The 25,190-nt window shown below is 32.5% G+C and overlaps 1 protein-coding gene across 1 annotated transcript; it reads left to right on the top strand.

Moving 5' to 3' along the window:
* The first annotated feature begins 2,918 nt into the window (after window positions 1-2,918).
* Window positions 2,919-3,938, top strand: LOC149171677 (uncharacterized). The gene has a single exon (XM_089427563.1). The coding sequence runs from the start codon at window positions 2,925-2,927 to the stop codon at window positions 3,735-3,737; it is 813 nt and encodes a 270-aa protein (XP_089283689.1). The 5' UTR covers window positions 2,919-2,924; the 3' UTR covers window positions 3,738-3,938.
* The last annotated feature ends 21,252 nt before the right edge of the window (window positions 3,939-25,190 follow it).

Raw genomic sequence — 25,190 nt, 5'->3', positions numbered from 1 at the left:
CTCTACCCTCATATCGCATCGCAGGTAGCTTCCTTCATCGTTGTCTCCCCCACTAAAGGTCTTCCCAAGATTTCCTTTTGGCCTCAACGAAATTGCAATGAAGAAGTCTAACCAAGTATGTCATGTCTCCTTTACTTCGGTTTGGTGTGCCCTTCCTTCCTTTTGTCCATGAGTCATGACGAACATTTAGCCAATTCTCCATTTAGCTAGGCATGACTCATCCATCGCAAATTCTACTGCGTTCCACCCTTGTCATGAGCATCTACACCTTCTGTTGTAAGGTCACGTATTTCCAAGAAATGTTTTGCAACAATTCTGCAACAACCAATGATCTTTGTTTCCCAAATGCACAAGGTCTCTTAGTAATCTCCCATTGTTAAGATTTTGCCCTGAATTCATTGCCTTGCCCCTGCCAAACTATGTTGCACTGCAACCAACTTCTGCTAGCCCACTTTCTGCAAAAATGGACTCTGATATCATCAAACCATGAAGTGGGAAGATGTATCTCTGCTATTGGTTTTTCCAAATAAGGCTTTGATACCATTTGTCATGACCCCAACTCTTAAGGTGATTGCCCAACCTTCTTAACTAACAACTCGTGCGCACACCGACTACCTTTTTTCCTTTTCACTACTTAAGTTTTCAGACTACGACTTTCCAACACTTAGTTAATTAATGTTAAGCGTTCACTTCTTTTATTATGCAGTAGAAACAACATCAATTTCATTTAGATACACAATGGAAATAACAAATACAACAGTCCAAAACAATGTAGACAAGATTTACACGGGAGGTGGCAACTCCCAAAATATGCTTTCCCTGAATTGTTATAATATTAAAAGATACAAATATTGTTACAATGGGCCAGTCACGCCTTAATGTTGCACGCTTCCCTCTAAAAGTTCAACAAATGTGGCATGCGTCCAAGCTAGGCGCACAAGTAAAAATCTTCCCAATTCTCACCCAACCATAGTGTTTGCACTCTCCAGAGAAATCCCAACATTCAGTTGTCCAAACCGGCTCATGTGATCAGCCCTGCATATGGAAACTTGACTTGTACCTAGTTTTCTGATGTGTTCTACATGCAAAAACTCAGCCTTCAATACCTGCGAAAACACAGTGCTCGCGGAACGTTGTCTGCTTTCATAAACTTGGCCTCCTACACTTTGTTTTTTTCCTTATCAGATTTTCCTCTTCCTCCTATGGTCAATGAACCTTGCTAAGATCATGCCTCTGTAATTTGCATCTCTTTGTTTTTGGTCGAATTCCTCCTTTGGTTGAGCTCCACTGTTGCCTTGAATGAATGGCCATTGTCTAATATATACACCTTACACCCATGCAACTTGTCCAAGGGTCACGTTTGTTCACTTCCACTTGGGTCGGCCTGCACCTCTACACACCCCAACTGACCTATCCACCCACACATTGTGTCCACACACCTGTCAGCACCCTCGTGCACATGCCTGTCCGCACTCCCATCCGCACCCTCGTGTGCATGCCCATCCGCCTATTGCGTTCGACAAGTGCTCGCTTTGTCCATCACACATTTTTTGGTTAAACGCGCTTGGGTGACTTGCCCCTTGATTATGTGTGCGTGCCTGTGACTTGCCCATGTGCACTCGGTTCAACACGCCCATCACCTGAATTCGATTTTTCGACTCTCCACAAGTTGGTGGGTCATCACGGGCACTCATCCAACTCGAGGCCCTCACACTTTCCAACTGACAAAACATTGCCACACGTCTGAGCCACTAACATAATGAAATTGAATTTATGAAATTCCTATATGTATGTAAAGAATTTATTATAGTAAAAAGGATAAATTATTTGAATTTCATTGATTTTATTATTTGATTGAATTTCATTCTACCTACAAGTCTACTTAAGGCTAGTTGGTATATAGTTCTTACACATCCTTCAAAGGCATTGAGAAGAAATAGCATGTTTGGATCCAAATACACATATTTATCAAGAGTGATAGACTTAGAAGGAACAAATTGACCAAAATATTAAAATATAGTTGATAATGTTGCTTGTGTGGATGTTTCCTTTGTGGATTTAGTTTTGAAGATATGGTTGAATGATAAGAAATAGAACAAATTATTCATTTGTTTTTATCTCTCATTTTCTATTATGAAAAATGATATGCGAGTGAATGTACAAAGGTCATTTACATTTTTTGGCAAGTACCAAGGAGGGAGGCGAAGAAAAGAAGTTCGATCTAGCAATATTTAAGTCTTTCATTGAGCTATTTGTCGGAAGTAATGCTTCCATGTCATGTGTAGTTGAAATTGTGAGTCCCTAGGCGTCAGTGTAGAAGGTGTTGATTCCTATGGAGTGAGTTGGAGTCATGATCTAGATATGTCTGTGTTATGTTATGTCAAAGTTAGTGTGTTATGTGCCATATATATGTAACTGTTATGATGAATAATATCATAGTGTGATTTGTGTTGTGTTGTGAAATCTTTCTCAGCTCATCTCTCAATTTCTAATACTATTAGAAATTTAAACATTTCTAGATCTAACTATAAAACAAACCCTCGATTAAACTTCTATGTAACTCATAGTCATTCAATACAACTATTTTTTAAAACTTCCCACCAATAGTTTTATGAGGCCTCTATTGTGTATGCATGTTTTGCTCATCATTAATTCTGGTTATTTGGTTAAGTTTTTAATTGGTAGGGTTAATGTTATGTTTCTAAAAACGTTTTTCATTTATACGCTTAACAAGAGATGGTGTTCTATGTTACTGTGATATTAACTACGTGTTTGTCCCACAGCGGCTGATAGCTTTGCTAGAAAACCTTTTTTTTATCTTTGTGCGTCAAAGCAGGTGGTTACGTGTTGCTTGGAGCATGCATTACCTAACAACCCATAGAGTTGAAAACTCTAATAACCCAAATACAAAACCGAGGCTTTCTATGGTATGTGTTTTTGTTTTAATTGCAGCATTGCTCTTAGAGGAGATGGCCTCCGCCCTCCAAGTTTGTCAGAATAAGCGAGCGAGAGAGGACTATTGGCATGGCGGGTTGGCTCTGCCAGACACGAAGCGAATGAATAGCGGACTAGCATTGACGCAAGACAGTGATCTCATGGCCTTGCTCGACGAGATTGATAATTTGGATGCTTATAACAGTAATCCAGAAGATACGGATGCTGTGAATGAGCTGAACGTGGTTACAAAGGCCCGGGAAGATGAAATTGGGTTGGAGGCACAAGCAGAAAATAAAATCGAATCCCCAGAAGAGAAAGACAGTGCTGATCAGATGGGTTCATATAAGCAAGGCGAATTAACTGCAGACGGATCAAATTCTGAAGCGACCTCAGCGTGTGATATAGGAGACATGACGTACTACTACAATGTTCCTGCTGAGCTTGGTTTCTTCGCAGAACATATTTATCCGAACGAACATGGAATCATCATCGACAATTATATCGGCGGAGATTCAATGGCGGATATTATGTGTTTGGACGCTGCTCACGGCTATGCTGAGATTACGGAGGATTTCTACGGGTCTCTGTGGGACAATGATATTTGGCAGTTGAATGAACATTCAGTTATTCAAAATGATTTTGAATCGCCACAGAAGGAGGATTTCTACGGGTCTCTGTGGGACAATGATATTTGGCAGTTGAATGAACATTCAGTTATTCAAAATGATTTTGAATCGCCACAGAAAGAGGAAGTTGGATGGGTAGTCAGGGAATCCGAGCTTAATTCATCCAACGTCTGAGCGAAAGAAAATAAGGAGGAACTGTAATGTGTTGGAAATGAAAAATTCTTTGCATCATTTTGTAAGTTTGAAATAGCTTTTCCTGCTTTTGCAAGTGAAAATAATACTCAAATTCGAGAATCCTGCTTTATTCCCGGATACTTTCTCCCATGTCATATGTGAAGCCGTGTGTAGCATTTCAATTCGAGAATCCTGCTTTATTCCCGATACTTTTTCCCGATACCTTTTCCCATGATATAAGTGAAGCCGTGTGTAGCATTTCAATTCGAGAATCCTGTTTTATTCCCGAATACTTTCTCCCATGTTATATGTGAAGCCATGTGTAGCAGGTCACTCAAAACTGTATGTGGAAAGGCTAAGGCCTACGCGAAACCATAGTTTTCCTCAATCTTATTCGTCTATATTGATTTCTATATTTTTCACAAAACGGAACCATGGTTTTCGTCAATCTAATTCCTCTGTATTGATTTCTATATTTTCACAAAATGTTTTCTTAGTTAGACAGTTACCCAAAAACATTATGGATAGAGTATTTAACCGCACTCTCAAGTACTTTCATTAATTTCTGTAGTCGATTATATGTATCAACGTAAATTATCTTCCGTATAATTTTCGAATGAGCCAGTTCGATCCTTTTAATATAATTTTAACAGTAATACTCTGCAAGAAAAGAGATTTGGTACATTCTCCTAAACTAAAATAGTTGTAATATAAATTTATTATTTGTTTTAAAATCTGTATCTTATGTTTTTATTACTGAACCGAAATCTATATTTATACATAACTGCTAGCCATATAAATTGCATACTTCAATGTTATATATATATATAAAAGTACAAAGCAATACAATGATTTATAACTAATTAATCTATGAAATTAATAGCATTAATTTGCTATTTGCTATCATTTTCATTTATTTCAAGTATTTTTATGATAATAAATAAATTTATTTTGAAATAATTTTTTTTATAATTTTAATTTAATTATCAATAATTATTAAAACAATTTCTCTACCTCATTAAACAACTACTTTATATTATATCCCACCAATCAGAATCGTGCAGCTCACTTTAAAAATGAGCTCACACCATGACGTCAACAAGGCGTATTAATTTCATCATAGTAGATATTATTTTCCATTTCAAATAACGACTTTAAAGTTTATATGATTCATACCATTATCAAGTACAAACGATTTAAGATTCTCTCAAATCCAATCGCCCTGAATGGCAGTAATTGTCTCAAAATCCTCCAGCAATATGATTAAGCTAGTTGTGGAAGTTCACGATTCATTACAGACACAGAATAGCACTGTGGATGCACGCGTTGAAAACGAAAAGAACCACGAATGGACATATTTAACCAATGAACAGATGACTTTTCATAATTCAAATCTTTGCATTTCTTTACCTGCTACGAAAAGCATAATGAGCTATTCATAATTCAATCCTTTGAATTTTTTTACCTGCTCCGAATAAACTAATGAATGGATATGTTTCAAACTTATAAATCAATATAGATAAATCTTAACCATAACCATAGATTTATGAAGGTCGGAGAAGATCAAATGTGGCCAATATATCTAAAATTAAAAAAAATAAAAAATTATTATAAATTAACGTAGATGTATTTTTATTATAAATTTATTGAGTGTTTAACAGAGTGTAAATATATTTTTTATTTTATTTTATTTATTTAAAGAAGTCCCAAGGAATTTGATCAACTCTCACGGCTTAGCTAGATCAATTATTAAGATAAATTTATACTAGTTGTAAATAAGATTTTTCATTTTTTAAATTGCATTTTTAAATGTATAAATAGTTTCAATATTTTGAAAATCCCCTTATTAATGTAGATTACATAAACCACATAGTTTAAATTTACAATTCCAATCAATATTTTCTAGATTTTAAACAAAATTGACCAAAACATGTATTGAAGGTACTTGAAATGTTTTAACCATACACTATATGCACATGGTTCATTGAAGTAATTTATGATAGTCTATATTAAAATAATTTAATTTATAGAGGGGCCGTCTACATAAAATTATTAAAATAAATAATTAAATAATTTATTTAAGCCTTATTTCATATAATTATATTATGTGAGAACTGAAAGTAGAAGGTCTGTCTATATGAATTTAGTGATGGTTTAAATTGAATTTCCAGGTTTTTGTTATAAGCTTTTAAATTTTGTCAAAGCTAATAATTTTTAAGAATGGAGCAAGTCACTTTTAGAAATGGTTTTGCCATATTAAATAGAAAGTAGAAATATCTATTATTATGTTTTTTTTTTCAACTCTATGCGAAATGTATATATTCTTCAACATGAGTATTTAAGATTTTTGTTTCTTTAAAAAAAAATACTGAAATCTTTTATTGGAATATTGTTAAACCAATATAAGAATTATACATCTTTTAATATTAGAAAGCTAAAATATAAGATTCTTTTATTTTAATTACTTATTAGTGAGAATAAGAATAGAATATCTTTACCATATCTACTTTAGCCTAAATAAAATTAATAATTTCAACATAATTCTTCTTACTTATATCAATAAATACATAATTTCACATAACTATTCTCATTTATAATAATAATATTTTAAAACTAAACAAATATTTAATCCATACAAAAAAAATAATAATTAATCAGATGACTTTCATTTAGTTCAATTAACTAACACATTATTTTTATTTCTATATAAAGAAAATATAATAAACTAATCATTTATTTATTCTTATCCTTAAAAACAGTGAACCAACCATTTATTTACTCTTAACTCAAAAACAGTGTTTACTATTTACTCTATAAAAAGGGAAAATAAAAAAAAATAATCATTTATTTATTCTTATCCTTAAAAACAGTGAACCAAAATTTATTTACTCTTAACTCAAAAACAGTGAAGCAATCATTTATTTACTCCATTTACTGCTATCTTAAAAAAGGGACCAGATTAAAAAAAAAAATCAATCATTAATTTAAGACATCATGTTTAATATTCACCTAAAACCTATAAATCCATGATAAATTGCATTAGCAACAACTGACAACGTGGTATGGTGAGGAGTCGAATCACGAATCCCATGTGGGTCACAGCAATCGGGAGAGTGGTACGTCGGCGTAAGAATTAAAGGTCTAAGTCCTATCACCGAACGAAAATAGCGAACCATAGGATAAGATAGATACAAGAGACCAGTATCACCTTTGTCTCACACAACGATGAAGAGGACTGCTCAACAGTGCGACTGGGTCACAGCAACTTCAATGTCGGTAACATTCTTCAACTAATTCTAACTCCGGAGTCCCACCTTGGGTCAATGATCGCAATCCGACCAAGGTAAGACATTTCTATTTTATATATGAATACTTTGTAGTTCTGCACATTGTAAACTTAGATTCTAAGCCATAGAGGAAACAAAGTGTTGACGAGGCTTCATTTCTCATGTATGTAAAGATTCGCTTTACTCAGTGTCAGTCGTTTGGGAAAAAGTGCTCCATATTATTTATATTTTGGTAGTGGACCACGTAATAGCAAGCCACATGGTTGTTACATGTCACAAATAGCGTGACGTCTGACTGTGATCCATATTTGATATGATGGTCGTGAAGGAAAATGTTGACGATGACAAACATTACGTGTGAAAGATTTGAATTGTGAAGAGTTAACTTATTGTTAACTAGAATTATGATTCAAAGAGGCATCACTGAAAATGTGTCCTATAGGTGTGATTGCGAAATTGAATACTAGTCAATTTAAGATTGAATATAGAATAAATTACGCATCTTTTCTTAATAAAATAGTTTTACATAATAAATTAATCAAATTCATAATTTCTATTTCTTATCGCATTATATAAATATATAATTAATATAAATATTTTAAAAATACAATAAATTAAATTAATGACTAGTTTGATGCTTTTCATTTTGTTAAATACCACATTATAGCGCTATCTAAAAAGATTATGAACCAGCTAAAAAAGCATAATAATCCAATACTCCATATGTAATGCACAAGCGAAAAAAATTAATAATTCGATAATTAATTTACAGCGTAATGTTTGGTATTTGCCCTCAACCTATAACTCCATGATAAAATAGGCATAGACAACGTGGTAAGGTAACTAGTCGAATCATGAATCCCAGGTGGGTCAGAGTACTGCCGTCTAAGAATTAAAGGTAGGATTGGACAGCCGTCAGCTCTATTACTAGCGATCCGTAGAATAAGATAGATATAGGAGACCTATCCACCTTGTCTTGCACCGCAATGAAGAGGACGGCTCAGAAGTGCGACATGGCCAGATCGGCTTCACTGTCTGTAACATTCTTCAACTAATTCTAACTCCCGAGTCCCACCTTGGGTCAACGATCCTAACACGATGAAGTTAACACATTTATATTTTGTGTATAGTTTGTAGTACTGATCCGATAAGGAAAAAGGATGAATTTATTTATAGACAGTTAGTAGTGGATCCATTGTCTGATCGACCTTTAAAGGAAATACAGTGACGCTTCATTTTTCATGTATTTTGGGATTAGTTTTTCTTATAATGAATAATTTAGAAAAAAAACATAGCTTCATATTATTTATGTTGTTTTATGGTAAGGAAATAGGTTAATAATTTAAGAGTTACTTGATAAAAGTGAAAGTATGTGTTTTTTTGTATTATTAATTAGATGATATGATTTTTTAATAACAGTAATAAGTTAAGAAATAATTACAAATAGCAACCAATAATAATTATTTTATTTAGCACTCATTGCATAGGATGATGCTCACAGGAATGAAGAAGTGCGATTAGAATTAGTGAAATGAAGAAGTCAGCCATCCTCTAACTCAAGCGCGCTTAACTGTGAAATTTTCCCTATAAAAAAACCCACTTAACTTACTACCCAATTTACAAAATTTCAAAAATATTATGCCTCATAAACTATTCAAGTAGAATCCCCTTTAACTCTTTTAAATTAACTAAATTGTAATCAGTTTATTACCACTATTATAAGTCACAAATAGCATCAAAAAGCAAAGTTATTATAAGTCACAAATAGCGTCACGGGTGACTGTGATTGATATAATTCATGATGTAATTCCAAATCTTTCGAAACCTGGAGAAAGATTTGAATCATGAAGAGTTAACTGAATCGTAATTAGATTTATGATTCAAATCGACATCACTGAAAATGTGTCCCATAGGTGTGATCGCCAAATTCATAGCGTTGAAAGTTTATCCGCTACTTATTTGCCACGGGAGATGTTTAGTGATATTAAACACGTTAAAGTCGATTTCGTGATGGGAAATGGTCGTTTCGCATCATGATCAACGAGTACTGAAATAAACTAAAGCTATATTTTGTTAATGTTTAAAGAAAGATTTTGATACAAGTATGGAATTCAAGGGTTTGAAGTTATTTTAAATTTTATTTATTATTTATATTTATGTACATTTTGATTGTAAATTGAAGTAATTTCCATTTCCGTTAAAAAGAGTATAATGCACACTTCTATATACCATAATCCTCTTTATATGTTTTGTTTTTTTAATAAGCGGTTTACACTTTATTGGTTTTAGGTATATCCCCTTTATATGTTTTATTTTTTTAATAAGTTGTTTACATTTTATTAATTTTATTGCTTTTATAAGTAGTGTTAGGAAATACCGAAGAATTTAACAATAGGTTAGGTATATCGCTTTTATATGTTTTGTTCTTTTGAGTAAGCTGTTTACGCTTTATTACTTATTTGTTTTATAGGTAATGTTAGGAAACACGAAAGAATTTAACAATAGGTTGAATGATGATAATAAACAAATGACCCACTGTGATATAGAGATGAACGTAATTTAGAATGTCATTATAAAATGGGATTTAAAAAGAAATATGTAATATAAAAATGGTTGTAAAGTTACAATTATCTCAGCTTATGTCTATATATGAAAAAGAAATATCAATAATTTAAAAATTAAATAACCCTGAATTAAGAAGTGATAAGAAATATATATAAGAAGTGATAAGAAATATATTTAAATGTTATTTAATGTAAATAAATTATTTACTAAATATCTACAAATGACCCAGTGTGATATAGAGATGAACGTAATTTAGAATGTCATTATAAAATGAGATTTAAAAAAAAATAATGTAATATAAAAATGGTTGTAAAGTTACAATTATCTCAGCTTATGTCTATATATGAAAAAGAAATATCAATAATTTAAAAATTAAATAACGCTGAACTAAGAAGTGATAAGAAATATATATAAATATTATTTAATGTAAATAAATTATTTACTAAATTATAAATATTTTGGAAATTTATTTGATGTATATGAGGATGAGTAAATATTTTATGTTAGGAATAAATGTACACTCTATTCTTAAAATTTAGTTAATAATATACATTTACTTAGTTTGATGTGTAATTAGAAGGTGAATTTCTCATTAAATTTAATTTATGGCTAATTTTTGTAACACTTATAAATTAGTTAAATATGTAAAAGTAAGATATAAAACATCTTGCTTCATTATGTCTATTATTCCCTCGTATTGTTATATTATTAATAAATCTATTTTAAAATAAAAGTGATAAATAATTTTTAAAGAATGGATGTATTAACTAATTAGCCATTATTTCATTTTATTTATATATCTAATATATATTTAATTTTAATAATAAATTATTAGAATGGGAACTTATTTTTTTCAAACATTATGTTAATTACATGGTCAGTGAACATACGATGACATGTTTTACTAAAAAAATGAAAACTTAACATTTTACATAATTTTTAAATTAAATTTCATTTCTTTATATATATATATATATATATATATATATATATATATATATATATATATATATATATATATATATATATATATATGCAAAATACATAATTAATTTAGTAATAATATATAGTTTTAAAAAATAATATGAGATATTTATTCATTAAATATTATTAAATAAAAAGTATTTATAGATATATAAATTGATAAAATTTATATATTCAAAATAAATCCAAAATGAGGTTTAATCAAATTTCTTTTAATTAAATCTTAGGGAAAAATTTAGGGGCTAATATGTGTAAGTGGGCTAAACCATATTATATTTAGGAAAAATTGTTGGGGCTAATATTGACAAGTGGGCTAATTTTGCATGCTTTTTCCAAAAAATAATTTGCTAATTTATATTTCTTATATTTCTTTCTAAAAAATTTTCGCCCAAATTTTATAGTACAAAATTATTTTACCTTAAAAATCCAAATTATTATAAAGTATCTTAAAATTACATATTATTTGAAATTCGCCTTATAAAATAAATTTCTATCCTTACAATTTTCCTTGATTGTATTTTGGCAAAGAGTGATTGTAAATATAATCATTGATATGTAATATTTGATTGTGATTCTTTGATGGAATATATTACTTGCAAGTATTAAAAATAGTGGTCTTGATATTTTATGTTATTAAAATGTTAATTTTTCTATTTGATTGGCGTTTGAATGTTTTTTTTTTGTTAAGTTTGATATTTTATTGACTATCTAAAATAGAGCATACAACAATCTTTTCCCTGAAATCATACCATCATTGGACAAATAAATTTTGTCCAAAAAATTCATAATATTGAAAAATACTTCTCACGTATGTATTTTTCAACCAAATAACATTTTTATCAAGGAAATTTTTATAGCTAAGAGTAAAAAAATTGCAACTACACTAGCTGCAACCTATGATAACTAAAGGTGTCCATAACCAGGCAAAAACACATTTGTAAGAAAGAGTGTAAGACATTAAATATAATAGGTTTAATCTGGCACGTCCATAGGTGCAACAAGGGTGCATAGGGAAGTTAGTCACTTCCCCTTAGAGAATAGGCCCTCAATCCTAAACAAACGCATTTTAATATTCGTATGCTCGAGAGACATATATTAATTCTCTACAAGTAGTATGTTGAGCTATAGGTCATTTTTTTATTTCGTTTTTTGTCCTCCAAATATTTGCTAATAATTTTTTTTAGATTTGAATAGAGTTCAACAATACATAGATACATGTTTTTTTGGCCACGTCAATAGCCCAGATCAAGGATCTAATCTACCACATGGCCATGCATATCCTCATCATTCCAAGGATTCCATTCTTCCATAACTTCTAAAATAACTCTGTCCACCACATTCTAAGCCACTAATTGCACGCGAGAGTGTTCTCAATAACTTCGCTCACATATATCAGTTGGGCCATGTCAAAATCTCATTCTTTGACATCATTGTAGGTGGTATGGTAGAAAGGATGATAAAACTATTGTCTGTGAGGGGCACAACAATGGAATTTGATGTTCACGCAAGTATTTTTCTAAAAGGAAAGATATCCATGAGCGATTACAATTGATTCTAGGGGGTAAGGCTACTAGTCAACCAAGTAGGTATGCATTTGAGGGGAAATGAGTGGATATATTGAGGATTCTTAGGGAGGGATCACACAACTATCAATGGAACTAATAAACTCATAAGTTGAGTACAAGGAAACCCGTGGGCTTGGGTTATTGAGTGCTAAGAAAGGAGTTAAATATTCAATCTTTGCCAAATTATCCATGAAGACTATAGAATAATGTAACCAAATTTACGGAGAATTTGTGAAAGGAGTCACCTAACATCCTATGTCAATTCTATTAAATGCCACCAAATGCAAAGAGATGGATTTCATTCCCTTGTCACCACCGAATACTAACCGAAGGTTGCTTCCCTTCACAACGTCAGTATGTAGCCTTCCCTCCTCGTAACTTTAACCTCCCGTATATACCCCAACAGTCTAGAAACATCATCCCTCGATCTTCAGTCATCGGTCTATATTCTCTAATGGCATTCACACCCCTTTTCGACAAGACCATAATGTGCCTTGAGCAACTTCTATGGAGATTGTGCTAGGTCATGAACTCTTACATTCACCTTATATTCTAGGGGTTTCATATAAAGTCTCATAATTCAATAGAGGTAAGATTGGTTATGGGGCTTGTTACTAACACCTAATCCTATGGTTTGATATAAAATTGAATTTAGAATATAGCCTCAACATACAGAAATATCGAGCCAATATAAGAACATGGATATCAACATTGTTTAGTGATTATATAGACAAAGAAGATTCTTAACCATGTCACCTAATTCAAAATATAAAACATACATTAAATAAGAGGTTAGAATACACATGTATCCTCAAACTCCATTCACTCTGTTACTTAGAATTGAGAATATTTACAAAGAAATATATCGTGTTGTTTCTGGGGATACTCGAGCTCGTTTAAATAACTTATTGAGCTTTATTCTGAGGTGATTGAGTTCCACCTCTAGGGATTCATAGCTTTGTTGTCTAAATGTGTATATATGGTTACCTATAGTGGATAAATATTTTAGAGAATAAAGGTTAATTAAACATTTTCCCAACTCCTAGAAAACTTCCTAACACCTCACCCTAGCACATATCACTCTCACAATGCGAAACTTGGCCAAAAGTGCTAGCTCATCAAAATTCCTAATAACCTATATTCTTTCTAGAATATTCACACATGTAGTCACTCCAAAATCTTACTATTTCTACTCTATAGAAATTACATTTGAGGGAAATTTCTTCCCATTTGGAAATATGATGACCCCCTCTACTGTAATAGCTATAGAAAATGACTAATAATTTTGGAAACATTTGGCAATTATGATTTTAATAAAATGAAAAATATTATTGGATTGATATGATTGATGTGCTCCAAAATGGTTAGTTTCATTCAGTTGTCACCAAGAATCTATTTTGGGTTCTCGAATGGTTTGGAACTAGTATAAGGTTATCTATATCATTTGTTCCAAGCTCAAATCCACATACAAGTAGGACATTGACAACTAGCAAACATCATTCTTTATTCACCATGCATCTTACTTTTCTCTATTCAGAGGGTGCAAGAGTCTCGCCCACCATGGTTCACATCCTCACCATTATTTTGAGCACTTTCTTAGCGTTATCCATATTTTTATATGCTACGAATTCATTTGAAGAAATAATGTTGATTGACATGGTCAAGTTTTAGATCTCGCTCTCAAGTATGGAAAGTGTCTCAGAAAGTATAAATATAGAGGTTGAGGAGAGCTTCCTGATGTTTCCATTTGGCATTTTTGAAGGGTTTATGGAAATGTTTCTTTTATATTAATTTTTAATGAAATATCTCTATCTTTCACTATGCCGAGTGATTTCCCTTATGATGAAGGTATGGCTCTTCAAGTGAGCTCACCTTTTGAAATTTTTACCTTTACTAGTGGTAATTTTGGCCACTATTATTCTCCCTAGCACACGTGATATTTCTCCTCTTCAATGCAATGGTAGTAATTACTAATGAATAGTGATCACATGGAGCTTGTACCATATCAGGTGGAGGCTTATAATTGATATCATAGTTATGGTGCCATATGACTCTAAGTATTATGAGCTTAGAGTTATGATGATTACAGTGAATCCATAATATTTGGTTTAAATATATAGAGGTCAAAGATAATCAAATGGAAGTATGAGTGACATTTAGCAACCAAAACAGACATTAAGGACTTCCTATGTGTGTGACACATAATACATATAGTTCTTTTATTCACATAAACAATATAGATGTGGTTATATTAATGTAGAGGATTTTCCAAAAATAACCATGATTCTATAACTTCAATGCATTTCAAATATGGATAAATATGTATACTTTTATAATGGTATGAATTTGTAGGATGTATTTGAAGCATAGGAAAAAGGGATAATTGTGTTTTATATTATTTTCATATGTTATTACATGGGTAATAACAAGAAAAACCATAGTTCGGGTTTATAAATATGGTTTTGTTGATTGATACTCATGGTTTTGCAACAAGAGGAGTAATACCATGGTTTTGTGAATTTATTCCCATGGTTTTGAATTTGTTAAATACGATAATAGTATGTTTTGCAATGTTAGTTATGGTATTGCATGTGAGAAGTGCAATAATAGTTATGGTTCTTCATTTTATAACACATTTATAAATAAAAAGGGTAGTTGTGGTTATGGATTTTACTTTTTATTCATGCATGTGCAAGAAAGTATTTTCATGCAAAGATATAAAAAATATAGAAGTTATTAGTAATTCTGACGTGAAAATGATAATCAATATTGATTAAATCTTTGAAATAGAGGGATATCAATTCTCTTGCATTATGTTCAGATGAAAAAGTCGTAATCTTTAAGTTATTGATAATTTGATATTTCAAGTATTCATGACGATAGTTTTTCTCCGACGATAGTGGTTGCAAGATGAAATTATGACTTACTGGGGATTGAGTGACGATTTTTAAACTAATCACTTTTCCCGAAATAGAATGATGTTTTATGAACAATCCTATTGTAGGAGTGGATCATTACATATAAATATTATTACATGCAGAGTGATAAATCGTCTTATGTAGTTTTGCAATACGAAACTTAATTTACTGATACATATTGTGAAATTTTGATGAATTGAAAATGATGATGCAAGATGGGAAAGAAGTTTATTGCAATAAATAATCATGTCATAAGGATATTGTACTCTAATAAATATTGGGTAATGTGTTTGAGAAACATGAATACACGTCTAATGTATGGGCCCATAAGTAATAATACTTCAATGGAAGTGTATGTTTGTTTTGTAAATTATAGATGATGGGCAAGGGATAGAATCCCTTGTTTCCGTTGAGAGAGGGAGAAACTCCCTCATGAAACCTTTTTAATAAATAAAAACATTTGTTGGTTTTCCCTTCTGGATTTCCAAGGTAATATCAATGTTAGTTTATGTGCCTACCTAATTTGTTATCTTAATGATATTGTAACTTTGCATAATGTTGGAAAATATATCATTTCTCATGGTTTTTATGAGCCTTGACTAATTGAAAAATGTTAATGATGAAAAGTTGTAGTAGAATGCATTATGTTAACAAGTTGCACAAACAATTATCCCTTTACACAAATATATATTCCCTTTTTACTGTTACTTCACTTAATGATTGTGATTGTATCATTTGATGATCACTTAAAGAGTATGTGATAAGCTATTCGTGGGATGCTACATTCTAGTAAAAATTGTAAAATATTTTAACCTTATGTATTTTTTATGAGGTATGCTGAGGAATGTTACAAGTGGTATAAGAGCCCATATTACAACAGTAGAACCTCTTAGGTTACATAAGAATGAGAAGGAACAAGGGTATGGTGCTACTGGGTGAACCTTAAGTACGACACTAACGAGATTACATTTCAATGTATGCATTAGACTACAATTAATAATAAATGCATAATAGTGCTAATGAATATTTTGAAGAATAATAGTGCAGATGGCATTAAGTCCTTATGTTGATAAAAGACAATCAGAAATTATGTTGCATTTGATTAAATTAGGGACAATCTTGAACACTGATAGTAAATGGTGATAATTTGGATTAGGTTTGATTGCCAACCCTTGTATCCATACTCTTTAGATAATGTTTAATGATGCGTTAAATGTTTGGAATTGAAATGCATTGCTTAAAGTTTTTGTAAAAGAATGAATGCACGCATTTTTTTGTCAATAATGAAAACAATGTGATAGTAAAAGAGTGTAGGAAGACATGGGTTGTCCTTGATGTTGTCGATAACATGATATAATGTTTAAAAGGAATTAAAAAACCCACTTGAATGTTAAGAATAAGAAATAAGCTAATGAGTCAGGTGCCAAGTCTTGTTAAATGCTAATTAACAAATTTTAAGAATGATTAGTATGATCGTAATGGATAACAATTGATTGTATCATGTCATGGAATTACACTGAATTCGAGTTGAGTTTTCAATAATTTGGTGGCATTGTCTATTTAGTATATTCCACTATCCTTTAGTGAATTAGCATTGCATGGCATCATTCTTGGTAATTGCAATACTAACTTATTGTATAAAAAATTGTTGACATATTATTGGACTTATCTCTGAAGGTATATTGCAATAAGTTTATTGGAGTATGCATAATTCTACATTTTTTGAATATTATTGCTAAAGTTGTGAATAATTTGAGAGTAGTAGTTCATACTCACATTTAATGGTGACAATACCTTGCGTCAATTTAGGTATTGTTATTTTGAATTGAAAATCTGCTTCTAAACCGATATCAAGAGTTTCTATCAACAATCAATTACAAATTAGTATCCTTAGATGATTGAAGTTATGTATAAGTAGTTATAATATTTTATGCATATTAAAACAGTATGAAATAAATATTAATTGCTGTGGAAGTAGATATATATTTAACCATGCATGAGCATGACTGTAAATTATTTAATGATATAAAGAATTTAGAACACAATAGCAGTAGTTCCTTATAAAAGTTACTAATTTAATAGAATTTCATTGTTTGATAATAAAAACGCATTGCTGGAAAATATGAATTATGACTTTGTCATTAGCATATGTAGTGCTTAGATTCACTTAATATTTTCCTTGAAATTACAGAAAATTCATGCCAATTTAACTTATTGAACTATGCATGCATTAGCAAATAACCTACAACTTACAAGTAAGATGATGATTGCATACCATTACTAGAAAATGTATGAATTCCATAGCACTAGTCATGAAGCATGTGCATGTGCATACTTTTCCATAATAAGAAGAAAAAGGAAAAAGGTGTTGGCAGATGAGCCCCATTATTGCAACAAGAATGTTGCAACTACCAAGCATAGCAACTTAAATTAACAACTCGGGGTTTATAGAGAATTTAGACGTGTTGAGACTATATGTGCAACATCCAATGTGTCCTTCCTTAGTTGATATAATGCAATGAAGTGAATATTATGAAATTGAAGCCTAAACTAATTTTAGAAATGGAAATGTTACTCTATTTGCAATAAATGGAAATATCGCTTGCTCAAATGTAAATTCTAACACTAATTGCATAAATGTAAGGGTTATACTACTTGCAAAAATGTAAATATTAAGCTACTTTTGGAATGTAAATCTTTCATTGAAAGGAAACCTAGTCTATGGAATGGAAATAATAGTTCTTGAAATAGAAACCCTAGGTTAAGAATAAATAAAGAAAACTAATCTAACTTGCATGAAGGGAAGAGCATGTAATCAATCAGTGCATTCTAAAAATGTTAGATTCATTGATATAATTCAGTAAGTACTTAGAAAGAAGAACCAACTCTGAGTAATGGTTAGGGTTACCGAGACCGCTCTCTGCGCCGATGCTGCTCTCCTGTCCAGAGATCTGAGCATCAATGGAGAAAGATGGCTGGGACACAGAACAACAGAAGCTCTTGAGGCAGGGATGGACAGAAAGCGTAAGATGGAGGTGGCTTTTCCTTCTGTGTGCTTGCAATATAAATGAAATTAGACTCAGAGTGGTCTTTTGCAATGGAGGCTCAACTGGAACCTCGCACAGATGGTCTTGGGCTGGAAGAAGGCATTTAACCCTCATGTCCCCTAGTACCCAGGAAGCTTAGCAGTCTCACGAAGGCAACTCATGTGGTCGCTCGTTAATGAGGAGCACAAAGTCGTCGGATCTGGCCCGACACTACTTTTACCCCATACGACCACCCTTCCTCGGCTCTTATTTTGAGTTATGTCCACGGCCCAGACCCGGAGAAGAAAGTAATATTTGGGGCATCGATCTGGCTAGATCCATCGAATTCAGAATCTTCGGCAATAGATCGAGCCCTACCCCAAACAGATCCAGCCAATCCTGACCTGTATCTGATCCAAATCTTCATTAAAACGCCAGAAGGAAAGAATATTTACAGGAGAATCACGAGAGGGAGAGGAATCATAGATTTAAGACGCAAATCCAAACACACTAAGGCATACCAGCAAGCATGCAAAACCTGATTTACTCAGGACATAGACTAGAAGATAACCACACGCTATAGCATTATGGTATTGACACAGACTCGAATATCATAGTCAGTTTGCGGCTATGAGGTGGATGCATTGGTAGCAGTTCAAAGGGCACAAGCACGTTTATGGATGCAGTCAAAGGAAAGGAAAAATCCCAAACCAAACCAGCATTGCCCCTGAACTACCAGGGCCCTACATAGTGGAGCAAAAATCTCAAAATCTTGCCTTCACAATCTCAATACCTGAGGTAAATAGATTGTACTCTGATTTTCTTACCAAAGCAGTAATATGCAGATTTAATAGTTTTTGGCCCAAATATGATCTTTTGCACCAATGGATTCTTGTTGCATGGACACCAACTTGTGAAATCCATTTATGTTCCAAAGGGTTTTTTATTGTCAGATTCACCACAGTTCAAGAAAAAGAATATATACTTAATAAAGGACCATGGTTCTGGGGCAATGTAGGGATCTTCATGACCCTTGGTTCTAAGAATTTGATGCCAATATAATGGTGGTATCAGAATTGCCAGTTTGGATCAGATTACACAACCTCCCATTACACTTCTGGCATCATCAAGTGTTAGAAGGTATAGCGAACTCCCCATGAAAGTTCCTAAAGATTGATGTGGACAGATTCACAAGGGTCATATTCACTTTCGCAAGGATATGTGTCGAAGTAGACCTTAGTCAAGGACTACCAGACAATATTACATTGATCTTTAATGATATACACTAGACACAACCTCTAAATTATGAAAATACAATTTTTCGGTGTCGTGGATGTTTGCAGATAGGCCACCTTCATAGTGCCTGCCCACAAGCTGAAAAAGACCCCAAAAGGAACAAAAGGAAACCAAAAAAACCAAAAGGTTGGAAATGCACAGACACTTTGGAAGAAGCAACAAGACATGCATAAGCAACATAAAATAATGCAGAAAAGGATTTATAGAAGGACCAAAACAACACACAAAAGGAGGAGATAGACCATACCACTGCCTGCATTTTGAGGCCCAACAACCCCTTGCCGCATTAGGAGTCCCAAACAACACGAATGGAAGTACATAGCAACAAACAAACTCATGGATTAGAGGGATTTGATTCTGATAAAGAATATCATATAAGCACAAATGAAAATCAAATTTCAATTGTAACTTCCACTCCCAAGACTGGAGGTTGGAGGAAAGTCGAAAAGAAGAAAGGTAGAAAAAAATAGGTTTTCTATAATTTCTATTTTTTATGTTTTCTGTGTCAACATAATCAACTCATTTGCATATGATATTTAGCATCTACAACATGTAATTTTGTCTTATGAATAAAATTATGATTTTTCCAAGGGAAAAAAAATCAGTAGATACTTCATGTGGAAATCAATAAAATCATTATCGTGTTGTCCAATTCATAAATATGTCCAATAACCCTAATTATTGAGATGTGTTCTAGGGGTAAAAAGGAATGTCCTAAGTGGTATTTAGTATTCCTCAATCATAGTTTCATATCCTAGGGGAATTATTCAAGTATAGGAGGAAAAAAATAAAGCCTCAAGGGAAAAATTGTTCAAGTTTACAAGGCATTACAGGATGTTACAAGATTTCTACAGGATTGCTACACGATGCTACATGATTTCCATGTTTTGATACAAGATTGGATCTGTGATCATTCTCAGGGTGGAAAGGGTTATTTGAAGATATGATATAGTGATGGATGGTAGACAAAGGTTGTATCAGGTAGTACCCTTCAAGGGCCTGTCTTGCATAAGTACCAATGCACACGGTGGCCTTCGACAACCCATAAATGTACTCTCAATGGGTAATGTTTTGGATGAATGGTTGAGGTAGAAAGGAAGGAATTGATGGTAGGATAATGAATTTAAAATACAACTATCAACCCTTCAAACCCATAGACTCACCTAAGATAATAAATATTATGATTTTTTTTATACTTGAAAAGCCTAAAATACCTAGTCTTCCAGCCAGTCTGTTGTCCAAGTTATCTCACCGAATGACCAAGAAAAATTAATGAAAATGAGATGGGATCAAGTTTTTTATTAATTGGGATGTCCTATGACTCCAACCCAAGTGTAATATATCAAAAATACACTTTTTAACATGTGCTAAAAAGGAGAAAATTACTACTCTAAAAACGGCAAATTCAAAAATCATCGAGCTAGTTAACCTACCATTTTCCTAAATTGATCAAGTGAAAATGACATGGGATAATTTTTTTTATTAATTTAAATGTTTTTAGGACTCAATCCAAATTGAAACAACTAAATAAAATATTCATTAACATGTGCTAAAAGTCAACAAAAAATTACTACTATTTTTCTACAAGAGACTTCCAGAAATTCCATAATTATGAACTAATATACCAATCCAAGTAGCTCAATCATGGATATGTTTTGAAAAATTGTTATAAGGATGCATCATGCTTGTGAATCTATAAATAACCTACAAAATAGCACTTAAATCATTTAACCAATATTATCTACAACAAAGGAAATATCAATACTAAATGCATAAATAGGATATGTAAGTGAAAAATACATTCAAAGAAAATACAGAAACTATACAACAGGGCTTTGAGGCTCCTGCTATTGCCAAGCCCAAGGATACTTGGATTCCTATGAAGGAAACCATTCTTTATAAGAAAAATATGACACCAAACTTTATTATTAGAGTTAGTCAAAGTACATGTCTGCTAGAAATAAAAGTAGAGTTGCTAAATAATTTGTTTTATCCTCAAGAAGAATAAGAAATGCAAGCCCCTAGAGGCTAATTCGAATTTATAGTTATACAAATTGACAGGGAAGAATCCTCCTTAAAAGGAGGCAACTTTACCCTCCAAAATCCCTCAAATAGTGGATCTGGTTCGCAATAGTAGGAATATTCATTCAATGGCAGGGAACACATTCCTAGATTTTCTCAATCATGGGAACTCCAAAATCTATTCAATCATTTCATAATATCTTTTTTATTTATTATCCAATATTAGTCCATCCTATAGCAGGGAGAAATTCCCTATATTGTCTCATTCTGAAAAATTTACTCAATATTCTCTCAATATTCTGCAAAAATAAATAATATTAGGAAAATAATAAGAAAGGATAAATCAAATTCTTAAGGACCAGTTAATACTACAAATTAAATATATAATGTACAAGTAAGGGGGTGAAGTTCATAATATAGGTGTCTATAAATAATCAAATGGGCCTAATAAAATATGAAATTTTGGGATCTATCATCTCCCTCCTACTAGAATTTGTGCTCAACCCTAAGAAACTCAATCATTTTCCTTTTGACTATCTTCTACTTGCCTTTGTTGTTGTGGTGTCATTTGCTACCCTGCATACCTCTTTGACTACTCTTCTTTCTGGTCCATTTCCCACTCCTCATAACTCTCTAACTGTTGTTCTACATGCTACTCTAACATATGCAAATCCCTTCTAGCATCATAGTCTTCTAATGGTGCTTCACCTTGCCAAAATAAGGATTTATTGGCACTCATTGCCTCATTTCTTGATCCTTTCTCTTTCAATCTTGTAGGTAAAATTTTGATCTTATTGATATCACTTTCATTTAAATTTATTTCCAATCCTATCACTATTTTCGTAAACCCTTGATCAGTTGGATTCCCTTAGGGTGGCTGTAAATTCCAATGCAAGTTCATGATCATGCCACTTTAATTTTCTAGGAACCTAATCTAGCTACAATTTTGAAAAATGGTGAGTAATCGTTGGTTGTAGAATGACTTTGAATTTTGCCTGGATCACAAAACTTCCACCCCATAGAAGTCTATGTGTCCCTTATGCCTCCCACAAATCACTCTTGAGAGTTCCTCTTGACATTTTTTCCTCCTAACCTTTGTGAAAACTCCTTGGTGGGAAACAAGGGCTTTTATAGGAAATAAACTTTCATATGGAAGCTCAGTAGAATAAGAAAAATACGATAAAGGCTTCCCCATATTTCACTTTCAAGAGCAATTTATGAACTCTTACTCACAACCCTGTAGACAAACCACTATATCCTTAGAAAAATATTTCATAAACAATCTTGTTTCTAACTATGTTCACCTCATTTAGAAATTGGAAACTCTTAATAGGGGAAGGAAAAATTGCATGATCAACTAAAAACCAAGTCCATTTCCTTTCTATCATGCTCAATTTACAATAGATATTCATATTTTAATTTCTTTCCATTTTCAGAGATTTACCACATAATATATTGTGAAAAGATTGAATAATTTTGCGTACTTCATGTCCACAGGTAGTAAGGAAAAATAGGTAATTACCCTCGATCTATTGGATTCCTTACGGTGGCTATAAATTCCAATGCAATTTCATGATCATGCCCCTTTAATTTTCCAGGAACCCCATCTAGCTACAATTTTGAAAAATGGTGAGTAATGATTGGATGTATAATTACTTTGAATTTTTCCTGGATCACACAACTTCCACCCCATAGAAGTCTATGTGTCCCTTATGCTTCCCACAAATCACTCTTGAGAGTTCCTCTTGACATTTTTTCCTCCCAACCTTTGTGAAAACCCCTTGGTGGGAAACAAGGGCTTTTATAGGAAACAAACTTTAATATGGAAGCTCAGTAAAAATAAGAATAATATGATAAAGGCTTCCCCATATTTCACTTTCAAGAGTAATTTATGAACTCTTACTCACAACCTTGTAGACAAACCACTATATCCTTAGAAAAATATTTCATAAACAATCTAGGTTCTAACTATGTTCACCTCATTTAGAAATTGGAAACTCTTAATAGGGGAAGGAAAAATTGCATGATCAACAAAAAAGCAAGTCCATTTCCTTTCTATCATGCTCAATTTACAATAAATATTCATACTTTAATTTCTTTCCATTTTCATAGATTTACCACAGAATATATTGTGAAAAGATTGAATAATTTGGCATACTTCATGTCCACAGGTATTATGGAAAAATAGGTAATTACCCTTCCCTTGTAGGTACATTTTTAAATATAGGATTTTATGAATTAAATTTCTCAAGATATATCTCTTTTTCAACCCTAAGGACAATCCCATAGCACCTGAGAGTGATCTTGTAGCACACAGTCTGAATATTATAGAAAACTGACTCAATCTCGTACTAAAAGTGTTTAACCCATATCTCTCTAATGGTATATTTTTTTCATACGATTTTTTTTATCATGTTACCATCATCCTTATGCATCTCCCCATAAAATATCTTGGCCTATGGATGCATGAATATCAAGAAAAATGAAAAAGGTCTCTTGGTGATGGCAACCAATTTCTTGAAATATATGTAGTGGAATTTCTTGAATTTTTTTTAGCATGTTACCATCATCCTTATGCATCTACCCATAAAATAGTGTAGCTAATGGATGCACTATTTTTGAGATATGTTCAAAACGATTTATGTGCTATGCATCTTTTGCTATCCTATAGTAACACAAAACTTTCTTGAAGCAACTATAGAACATCCAAAAAAATTAATGGGAAATGCTTCAGAATGATGGATGAAGGTTGGAAATGGATGAGGGTGATGGAAACAAGATTAATGGTGATGAAAATGAGGTTTATGGCAATGAAAATGAGGTTAGATGAAAACGAGGTTGATGGGATATGAAAATAAGGTTTTTGGTGATGAAAGTGAGGCTAGTGGGAGATGAAAACGAGACTAGGTAAAGGTTGATCACTGTATTGGCCTAGGCGGAGGTGGCGACTTGCTAGAGTTAATGTTGTAGACCCTCTTATATGGTGACTTTGTAATTTGTTCTGGATCAACTGCTCTGGTAACTTCTCTTGATCGAACGGTGGAGTTTCTTCTTGTTTTTCTCCTAACCCTCGAAGGGGTATGAATTTTCATCATTTCTCCATTCTAGTTCATGCTGCTGGAAATCTTGGTCGATTTTTATTTGCTACTTGATGGTTCCTTGATTTTTTCCTTTGTCGAGCTCTGAGTTTCTTTGGATTTGTTGCTAGGGTTATCAGCGACTCTGGGAACTGTTGGCTTACTGATGTGGATTTACCTACAATCGACTCATGCCTTACCTTCCAGGTATTGTTAATGGTGACTCCATTTTTGAGATTCTCCTTTGGTTATTCTTCTACTGTTATTCCTAACTAGTATGCTAATACATGTTTTATCTCCACCCATTCGGGGTGGAGGGTTTTGTAGTGGGTGTAAAATGGTCAAAACACAACTCCTGCCTACTACGAGGCCCTCGGTTTGAATTGGGGGCAAGATTATAAATATCCCAGGTATGCAAGAGTCCTGCAATGAAGTTTAAATCTTTTAGGGTTTATGACTCCGTGGAGAGTTTATCCTTTATTCCTTGCCATGAATGTGATATTCAGTTATCCTATGTAATTTTTAGATTCTATTTTTTTTGGATTTTGAGACCTATCAGCCATGAACAAATTCCTAAATTTATCGGCGTCGACCAACTTAATTATTTGTATCATTTCTAAGTATACTGAGGGTGAAGAGACTCGAACCCTGATTGGTATGGTTACAAGATAGTTCCAGAATAGTTGAATGGAAAATGTATGCATATTTGTTTT

Source organism: Pinus tabuliformis, chromosome 4_2 (genome assembly GCF_031772625.1).
Source record: "Pinus tabuliformis cultivar Carrire ecotype Pingquan chromosome 4_2, CPIR1, whole genome shotgun sequence".
Lineage (NCBI taxonomy): Eukaryota > Viridiplantae > Streptophyta > Pinopsida > Pinales > Pinaceae > Pinus > Pinus tabuliformis.
Note: the sequence above shows the minus strand (reverse complement) of the source record. Positions and strands in the feature narration are given on the sequence as shown.

Coding starts and splice junctions, on each gene's coding strand:
- LOC149171677 (XM_089427563.1), top strand. CDS start 2,925: ATGGTATGTGTTTTTGTTTTAATTGCAGCATTGCTCTTAGAGGAGATG.